Source organism: Monopterus albus, unplaced genomic scaffold, assembly GCF_001952655.1.
Source record: "Monopterus albus unplaced genomic scaffold, M_albus_1.0 scaffold261.1, whole genome shotgun sequence".
NCBI classification, from domain to species: Eukaryota; Metazoa; Chordata; class Actinopteri; order Synbranchiformes; family Synbranchidae; genus Monopterus; species Monopterus albus.
In genome coordinates this window covers 472,403-482,192 of record NW_018128141.1, presented here as the reverse complement: position 1 = coordinate 482,192, position 9,790 = coordinate 472,403, and the positions used below count along the sequence as shown (strand labels likewise).

Here is a 9,790-nt window from a genome sequence, read left to right as displayed (position 1 = left end):
TCCGATCTTGATGACCTGCCACAGCAGACCCAGGACTAGGTGCTGCCTGCCCTCCTTCAGGTCCTCAGCTCCAATGTTGACCACGTGGCAGCCGATGGCTGACGCCGAGTTCAAAGCCAGGTTCAGGTTCTCCTGTTAGAATCAGGACACAGGACGTGAAAACACTCAGGCAGACTCACAGAGCAGCTAACGTAGCCAGGGGGGTCCCAGCTGCTGACACTGCTGGCTCACCTGGATGGTGAAAGGTGTGAGCTTCTTCTTGTTGATGGTTCTCTCGTCAATGGTGTCAGCAACAGACAGGTTGATCATCTTACTAACACAGACACAAAACAGCTCAGGCTGACTTTCAGAGCAGGGACGACTCATACATGTGGCGGACTTACTGAAACCCACAGTAGTTTCATCTCTGTTCTATTTTGTTTTCAGTGCACAGTATTTTTAACAGTATAAAACAGAGCACAGTATCACAGCCTGCAATACGGTACGGCAGTACTATACAACAAGAGGGTTGAGGGTGTGTGCATGTGTCCTATGCCAGGGTGTTGGGGCTTTTGGGAACAATGATTTTTCACCCTGTTGAGACCAGGAGGTTCACCTGAGGTGCTATGTTGGACAGGCTCTGGACAGAGCACACTCCCTAACAGTGTGTCAGTGAAGTTGGGGGGGCTGAGGTGCTGCTGAGCACTGCATCTGAAATGCTAATCTTACCACAGAACAATTCCATCTCCCATGGCGGTGAACAGGTCATCGCTGTTGGGATCCATCGGCAGAACATGTTGACAGTCTGCATCGTTCTCCAGAGCTTTGTTGATCCAGTTCACAAAGGCCACCTTCTCCTCCTCTGCAGAGACAAGAAGCCCATATCACATTACTGCATTGCCCAGAGCAGCAGCTCCCCAGCTTTTCTGCTTCTCTCACAAAACCTCAACAGTACAGGTAACTGAATACAAATCCACTGGTTCTGCTTCTTGCCAACCATCAGAGGACTGACAGTGCTCCCATGTCTATGCTACATATGAAGCTTCTGTACATCTTCTATGGTCATGTTAGAGGAGCTGGGACAGGAGGCGGAGGTCTCTGCTTTTGACAGTCAGGCTAGATGTCCAGTCTTTATGCTAGGCTAACCAGCTGCTGACTCCTGCTTCATGTTTATACCAGTCTTCTTACTGGAGCATTGACACCAAAGCAAAAAAAAAAGTGCATTTCCAAAACTGTCCAACTATTCCTTCAACTGCTTTCAATGTGTGCCGTCAAAGAAGCAGGAAGATTCCGGGTTCGAGCCCTGGCCGACCCAGGGCCTTTCTGTGTGGAGTCTGCATGTTCTCCCTGTGTGGGTTCTCTCCAGGTGCTCCGGCCTCCTCCCACAGTCCAAACACAAGCAGCTTAGTTTGACTGGTAACTAAATTGCCCGTAGGAGTGAGTGAGTGTGAGTGTGTGTGGTTGGTTGTCTACACTGTTGACTGCTGCACATGCTGCTCCCATGCAGCATACATTCTCTATTATATTCTTATATATTTTTATTATATTGCTGCATTTGCTGCATAAAGTGCCTTAGATTTTGTGTTGCTTGTTTATCTACTTTATATTTCATTTGTATTTTTGTGGCATTCATGTGGACAGCAAAGTAAGAATTTCATTGTACAGGGAAACACGTTTCCTAACTGTGCATATGACAAGTAAACACTTTGACTTTGACATGTCAGCCCTGTGATAGCCTGGCGACCTGTCCAGGGTGAACCCCACCTCTCACCTAATGTCAGCTGGGATTGGCTCCAGCCCCCTGTGACCCTATTCAGGAATAAGTGGTGTAGATAATGGATGGATGGGTAGAAATTAAAAGGTAATTACATTTTTAAAGTTAGTTAAATAAAATTAACTAGTTTCCATGGAATGACTCTTCTCATCTGATCTGATCAACCTGGTCCAGTGTAAACTGAACTACCCTCACACATTAGTTCCTGTGTGTGTGTGTGTGTGTGTGTGTGTGTGTGTGTTGACACACCTGAGTAGGAGTGCTGTGTGCCCGACTGCTCTGACCTTCCCGCCACGTTACAGATGCCCTCCTTCTTATTGATGGCCTTCCTGAAGGTCTTGGCCACCTCAGTGCTCTTCAGCCCATGGACAATCTGGAGGTGAACAGAAAACCACCTGCTCATGCCAGAGGTTCAACCTGTGTCTGTTTGCCTGACCTTCAACCTGTCAACTCACCTGGGCAAACTCATCAAAGGTCAGATGGTCGCTGGTTTTGGTCAACTCCTGGACGATCTCTCGCACCCTGTAGCCAGGCAGAGCCAGGTTAGCCACTCTGAAGAGCTCGTTCAGCTCATCTTTGCTGATAAATCCGTTGTTGTCCACATCTGGAAAAAGCCGTAGGGTCAGAGGTCACACAGAGGGACAGAGACCATCACTTCAACATTGTTCTCACACAGGACACATCTGAGCCTGGTTCGTCTCTGGCAATAGAATAAAAAGGGGGTTGTCTTGCTAATTACCGGATTGTTCTCCTCTCGGCTTTTTTAAAGCACACAAACATGGGATGTGTTTTTTAAGGGTTCAAACATCAGAATGAAGAACGAAGCTGTTTGACTTGAACTGAACGGACAATGGAATCAGTTAGTCTGCACCGTCTCCAGAGTTTAATCTGATGATGCAACTGCAACTGTTATTTTCACACGATTCATCTGCCCATTATTTGTCCCACTAATGGAATAAGTCTACAAAATGACACAAAATAATAAAACCATTCGGGTCAATGTTTCCCAGACCTGGAACGTCTTATGTCTGACCAACAGTCCAACTCCCAGTGATTTGAAACTGAGGAAAGCACCTAATTATCACAGTGTACGATTCAACAGATTATTATTTTGTTAATGTTCCACATTAGTTATTATGACTGTAAACGGTCTAAACCGTTCCTGCTCTATCAGTGGACTTGCTGCTTCAGCTCCTGCACACAGTGCAACAGTGTCTGTGCTGCAGCGCTGCTCTCTACCCTGGTTCAACTTCTATTTCACATCTGTGTAGTCACTGATTCTGACAGTAGCAGGCTCATCTGCAACAGAAACATGTCACCAGGGTGATGGAGCGTTTCCTGCACAGGCTGCACTGTCTCTGTGGTTTGGTCCTGGCGGCCTCGGGGCTCTGGAGGCCAGCACTCCCGGCTCAGGTCGGACTGACCTTTTCTCTTTCTAATAAAAAAGGCTTAAAATGCCCTAAGAAAATTTTGAATAAAACACGTATAATATCTGACCTGTGTGTAACATGAGGGCTGTTAATTTAATTTATGTCAACGTCATTTCCTTCACTCTGCTGCATTGCAGTTTAAATGCCTGTTTAGAGCATTTCTTGGACCTTTTATTACTCCGATCAAACCATAAAGGCAGGACAGGCTGAGAGACCGGGCTGAACACTCCAACATGTGGACCAGGACACTTTACGGCACCTGAGGGATTGTTCATCTGCACCACAGGGAGAAAGTGTCGCCTTGACCTTCAGCCGAGTTTGTCACTCACTGCTCCTTCCTGAACCAAAAACAGTACAGGAAATGAACACGGCCGCTTCTCTCACCAATCTTAGTGAAGGCTTCTCTAAGTTCCTCCAGCTCCTCCTGGGAGATCGGCGTAGTGGTGTCCATGCTGGGAACCTGAAACTGACACACAACAAGAAACAAACACCCTTAAATTAGAAGTCTGACCAGCCTGCTACTGAGTCGTGTGGAAAAGGAGGAAGCTGAAGATGGGATCTGCTGGTTCTGCACCGACAGCAGCTGCTCCACAGAGAAGTATCATGACTGAGAAATCATTGGTTAAAACATATTTATTCACTTTGGCTTTTAATACATAGTATTGTCTGATGCTTCCTCCTTTTATCTGTTGATTCTGTGTACTTGGTGTTTTTATGTTCCTATATTGTTTTATTTCTCTATTGATAATTTTTACTCTGGATTTGCATTGCCGTGTAAAGTACAACCAGACGTTGTTTATAAAGTGCTATACAAATAAATTTTGATTGATTGATTGATTGACTGAGAACCGACTGCTGGAGAGACGTGCGTGGGGACTGGAGCGTGTTACATGATGTACCAATAAAAACGAGACTTACAAATGTGAGCGTAAATTATGGTGTTCGCAAGCACACTGTCCAGTCTGCAAGAATACTACAGCGTTCATTTACTGTCCGTTACACAGAAAGACACTGACAGAGCAACAGCGGGGCTCGTTGGGCCACACCAGGTTCACCAGGACAACGCCACGCAGCAGTGGGTCAGAGAAGGCCTCCGGTTCAACCGTCAACAGCTGGGTGGGACAGTAACACCAGCTGAGCCAGGCCCTTTAGCCCCAGCTGCTCCGTGGCAGTAGGCCACCCTGGCTGCACTGGGTGGCTCCCAGTAACCTGTGTATCCTGCAGGTGGCCTCTCAGTGAAGCTACCCTGGAGAAATACAGGTGAAGAAAAGCCGGCTGACATAATGCAGTGCCACGTGTTCATTGTGAAGGGGGGTCATGGTCACCAACTGTTTCTCAGGGAGCAAAAAACGTGCTGTCCACTGTGGTGTTCAGTGTCGGCATTATTACATTACAGCTACAGCCAAAATGACGTCACTTGTGTTTTGCTCGATACAAAGGTATCAGACCAGAGGTATGCAGAGCTTCCAATCAGTCTGTGACAATTCACGCCGAGTGCAGGTCCTTATTTGGCAGAGTTCAGTGTGAACAGTTGCCCCCGCATCACCAGTGAGGAGGGCGTGAACAGGGACATTTTACAGCGCAGAGACGAGGCCAACTGCAAGATTTCAACTGAGTAACACAACTTCCTGTGCTGCTCCAGAAAAAGCTGGTTTATTCTGACAATTTACAACAGTCAGAAATGAGTCACAGGACTGGTGACGCAGCTTTCACTGTCAAATAAACACAAATTCAGCATCTTTAAGGCAAATCTGGAGTTTATCTGAGCTCCTGTGAGCCTGACTCCCTCACACACTGTTAGAGATTACAGTGAAGACGTCTATGGCTGTGTGCATGCATTTACACCTGGAAGTATTGCTATTGGTCATGTTTGTCTCCACAGCACTGCAGTCTAAATTTAGTGAGATGAACCTGAAGTGAGAAGTGGCGTCAGCAGGTCAGAAGCAGAAATGAAACCAAAGTGCAGCTCTGACCGGGTTTTAATAGCCACTTCTCCTCAGCGCACGCTTGTGTTCATGTGAGGAAGGTTGCAGCATCTATTCCATCCATCCATCCATCTTCCTCTGCTTATCTGGAACCAGGTTGCGGGGGCAGCAGTCTAAGCAGAGATGCCCAGACTTCCCTCTCCCTAGGCACTTCCTCCAGCTCCTCTGGGGGGAATACCAAGGCGTTCCCAGGCCAGCCGAGAGACATAGTCCATCCAGCGTCCATCATCACAGCACCACCACAGGTTTCTGTGGAAACTTTAACTCAAGTTGAAACGGTACTCAAAGATCCCCATGATTGGATGCTACTTTAGTTATATCATTATTTGTGTATTGTGAGTGTCACATGTTACAGACCCGTCTGTTCCTGTATACAAAAAAACATCCACACAGCACGTTTTATGTTAAATCGATGTGAGCGTGACAAAACAGAGGTAATGACCAGTTCAAAGTATTCCTGTTGGCAGGAATCACTGGGTTCCTAACCTAAAGCAGAGGTCACAAGATGCTCGTTTGTAATCCGGCCATGTGCAACGCCAACGAATTTATGACCCTAATCCAAGTCATGTGACTCGAGTCGCTGCCTCTGCAACACCACATGTTAAAAATACCCCACTACAAGTGAAAGTCAAGGCTTTACTGCAGTTAATGTGTAAGTAGCAGTAGTTTATCTGTGACAAAGCACCGTGTCTGATGAGTACATGTGTGAATCTGTACAGTAACAGCTACCACCAGTGTGCAGGGAAAGTGCAGTTTGCATGTGAACAGTGGTGGGGGAGACCTATAATGTGGCAGGAAATGGAAATCCTCCAGCACAACCATTAAACTGTAGTTGAGTACATGTATTTAGTTACTTCCTCCCAGTAACTAACTTTGATCATTTCTCATCACCTGGACCTGGTTTTACAATCTGATGTCAGTAAGCCAGGACGATGTCAGTGAGTGGCGTGGACTGAACCTCGTCGACATGCCTCACACGTGCACGAGGGTCAGTGACCATCTCCACCACAGCTCATCGTGCTTTTCCGACATAAAGTTACCGAGCACTGGTGAAACACTGTCCTGCTGTTGTCAGAGCTTCTGTTTCGGGACTTTTTGCAGTTGAAGTGAAGCTAACCACAAACTTCCTTTTCAGCTCGCTGCAGTGGTTTGACTTCTTCCTCTCCCCTGTAGGCCTCACTCTGCTCTGCTCTGCCACTGCCATAAGCAAGGTTTTAACTTTCTGTTGTTGCTCTGTGCTCTTGACGAGAAGTTACTTATGACAACAGCACGAACTGGGCTGCAGTGACAGCTCAGGGTGTGAATGTGCACTAACACAGGATTACAGTTACACACCCCATCTCCCCTCTTCAGGCTTTCTTACCAATCTTTCACTCAAACAAGAATAAAAAATAAATCACAGTCCCTCTGCGCTGCTTCTCGTCCCACAGTGAGGCCATCGGGGATGCTGCACTGACCGTTCTTTACCTGTGAGGTGAGGCGAGGAGGCTGGTGATCTCTGGGCGTGGAGGCTTATCTGTCGTCCTCTCTTCCTCCGCTGCTGTGTCTGGCTGCTGTGCTGCTCAACAGGCAGCGCACTGAGTCGGCGGTGCATCTATTCAAATCTACAAGGAAGGAAGTGATACGCAACACTTCAGAAACAGGAATGGCAGGCGCGTTTTGTCTTTATATGGCAATGCAGGCAAGCTGCGAGCTAAGGTGACCCACCCCAAACACCCGGCCTTAGAGTTTCTAACAGGACTGTGATGAGATCAGGTGCCGCAGCAGGGCGGGAGGAGAACGGGGTTTTAACAGAGACCACATTTATTTACACATAAACAATTCTAATCGGTGTGGTTGTTTCAGTTACAGAGGGCAGGAGTGTGTATTTATTGGCTCTGGTCGAATTTTGATTTGAATGAAACCGTGGTTGTCAGGATGCTGCTCCTTCCTGTGGCTTTTAGATCGAGGCACACAAGCAGGACAGGTAGTAATGGGGGAGCTTGAAAAGAGACAGGCAGATTGAAATAAAGACTGAAGTGCAGGCCTGTAAGAAAGTACAAGCAGGACAGGTGAGGAGACAGCTGATGACGGCACATAATGACACACAAAGGGGTGGAGACAGGTATGAATCCTACTTACCAAACATTTCATCCCCAAGTCGAACACCATCAGCATTAACTCAGAGTCCAGATGAGGTCTGGTCTGCTGTCAAATTTTGCTGCCTACCATTCACAAAGTGGTGAGGGGTGGGGTTAGTCAATCCACAGTCTTTGCACCAAGGTTCCATACCTCGACAAGGTAGCAAAATTTGGCAGAACACCAGCACACAGTCCTGGTCCACTTCATCCCAGAGGTTTCAGCTGGGCCTAGGGTCTGGACTCGGTCTAGGCCTTCACCACGTGTGGGGGTTGGGGGAGCTGGATGCGTCATACTGAAACAGAGCAGAGAATAAGACTAACACAAACCCAGCAGCTAACAACAATTTTCACTATCATCTGTTTTCTCTATTAATCATTTTGTCGATAGTGCGTGTTAAACTTTCCAGCAGCTCAGTGGAACATCTTGTTTTGTCTAACCGTCAACACAGAAACGTGTAACTGGAGCCAGGAAGTATTTGGCGGCTTCGCTTAAAAAATGAAGCAAAACGATGCTGAAGACTGACCCAGCGTCTCCATTTGTGTCCCCTAACGACCTTTTGGACAGAGTAGCCCACTCTCTCTGCAGGAGAGTTGTCAGGACCGCCGGTAAGGTGCTTACCGGGTGAGGAAACGGTCCCCTGGCCCAGGGGCACTGGGATTCTGCTCCGGTGTGAGGAGCTCATTCAGTTGACTGCGCATGCGCACACCACAGCGCCCGTTGTTTCCTCTTTACTGATATATCCCTACATTTTGATATATGTTGACTGAATGGTTTATATTTATATATAACATTTTTCAGTTACCAGTAAGGCAGCAGGGGAAACACACAGGCTACTGCCAGGGCATCCATACATGCAAAAATTTATAGTCTCTCTATAATAGCATTTGAATTGCCTGTATGTTATATTCCATGTATTACAGAGTTATATTACAGTTATCTGTATTTCTGTTACCTTTGATTCAATTTTTTTGATAATGTTTTAATTGCAGGGATATATTAAAGACGTAGTGACGTCACATGAGTCGGACAGGTGAGCAGCAGCCTGTTGTCTCTTTCTTCTTCCATTTAGCGCCTTCTTGCTTTTACAATACCATTTACAACAAATTTACAAGAAGATGACAACATGCAGTGTCCTGTTTGTTTTTATTTTTAGCATGTACTACATGTGAGAGGTTTAAGTTGGACAGCGAATATTCTTGTGGCTACTACCAGTAAACTTTGCTGTTTTTCTCCTTTCATTGCACAAACATCAATATACCCTATATGGGGTCGGAGTCTAGCAGAAGGAGATGCAAATGATGCAACTATTAGGTAGAGAACTAATGTTTAAAGTAATATAATAGTAAAAGGTTTAAAACGTGTTGGTTAAATCTGTTGTTTTTAAAAGTATTACATGTGTGTGTTTTATTTAATTCCATGTACAGTACAAATGCGTGAGCTTGAGCTCGATTAGCAGCTGAAACCCGGAAAAATTAACAACTATTGGGTGTAAAGTTGGACAAGTAATTTGGTTTTAGGGCCTATTTAATATTATCATTTTCATGTTTGTACGGTTTCACTTTTATAATACGAAATATAAAAGTAAAAAGGTAAAACGCACCAATGCTATACATACAGTATATACACCAATCAGCCATAACATTATGACCACCTGCCTAACACTGTTTACATAGGAGTCCATGTGGCAGTCGGTCGGCACTTGTGTCACTCTGCAGCTCACTGTGCATCTTCTGTAAATCCACTTGCTTCCACAGTTCTACTGTCAGGAAGAGCACAGATGTGTCTACAATTCAGTGAAAAACTTATGTAAAAGGAATGAAAATTGGTCGTGAGGACGAGTTAGAAGTTTTTAGACAAATCCAACAGCCTCACCGCTCTAGGTGTGATATCACCACTACAGCCCCCAACTCTTTCTCTTCATAGAGACCGACGTACAGTAACAGACAATGTTATTCACTTCACCTACCAGTGGTCATAATGTTATGCCTGATTGGTGTATAGTGTATATGTATTTTAACATGAGTTTTAAGAAAAGTCGTGTCGATGACGTGTAGCTATACAAAGGCTCAGCCAATCATAGAGAGGCATGGGGGTCAGCTGACAGAAGCTTCCGCTAGTGAAACTGTTGTTGTCAAAATGGCCGAACACAGTAACGAGCACAACTTCTCTCTCTGTTTCTGCGATTTAATGAGGTAAACGGCTCCTCACTTCTCACACTTACACTAAAGTGATTTAATCTCATAAAACGGAGTGTCACTAGAAATAACCTCGGGACCCTTCGGTACTATAGGACAGCTAACTTTAGCCTAACTAGCAGCAAGCAAGCTAACCGGTGTTACCTCCACCCACAACACAGTCCTGTGTCTTCCTCTCCCCAGATTGTTATGGTCCCTGGTTGTGCCCTGCGCCTACCTCAGCCTGCTCCTGGCTCTGGGTCTGCTGCTGCTCCTACTGGGGGTCCGCATGTGGCTGCCGGGCTGCCGAAAGGGCCGCCCGGCTCC

The 9,790-nt window shown here is 46.2% G+C and overlaps 2 protein-coding genes across 2 annotated transcripts in view; one reads left to right on the top strand and one right to left on the bottom strand.

Moving 5' to 3' along the window:
- LOC109972597 (lymphocyte cytosolic protein 1 (L-plastin)) overlaps positions 1–7,825 on the bottom strand; it is a 16,597-nt gene extending 8,772 nt beyond the window's left edge. The window contains exons 1-9 of the mRNA XM_020621566.1: positions 7,813–7,825; positions 7,290–7,581; positions 6,636–6,772; positions 3,568–3,649; positions 2,209–2,357; positions 2,003–2,126; positions 709–841; positions 232–313; positions 1–132 (exon numbers count right to left, since the gene is read on the bottom strand). The exon at positions 1–132 is cut by the window's left edge and continues 31 nt beyond it. Of these exons, the coding sequence (XP_020477222.1) occupies positions 1–132; positions 232–313; positions 709–841; positions 2,003–2,126; positions 2,209–2,357; positions 3,568–3,634 (687 nt within the window). The 5' untranslated portion in view covers positions 3,635–3,649; positions 6,636–6,772; positions 7,290–7,581; positions 7,813–7,825. The remainder of the gene's footprint in view (positions 133–231; positions 314–708; positions 842–2,002; positions 2,127–2,208; positions 2,358–3,567; positions 3,650–6,635; positions 6,773–7,289; positions 7,582–7,812) is intronic.
- A 1,569-nt stretch (positions 7,826–9,394) lies between these two features.
- Positions 9,395–9,790, top strand: part of LOC109972602 (GDP-Man:Man(3)GlcNAc(2)-PP-Dol alpha-1,2-mannosyltransferase-like) — a 5,390-nt gene continuing 4,994 nt past the window's right edge. Inside the window, exons 1-2 of the mRNA XM_020621571.1 lie at positions 9,395–9,481; positions 9,668–9,777. Coding sequence (XP_020477227.1) covers positions 9,426–9,481; positions 9,668–9,777 — 166 coding nt within the window. The 5' untranslated portion in view covers positions 9,395–9,425. The remainder of the gene's footprint in view (positions 9,482–9,667; positions 9,778–9,790) is intronic.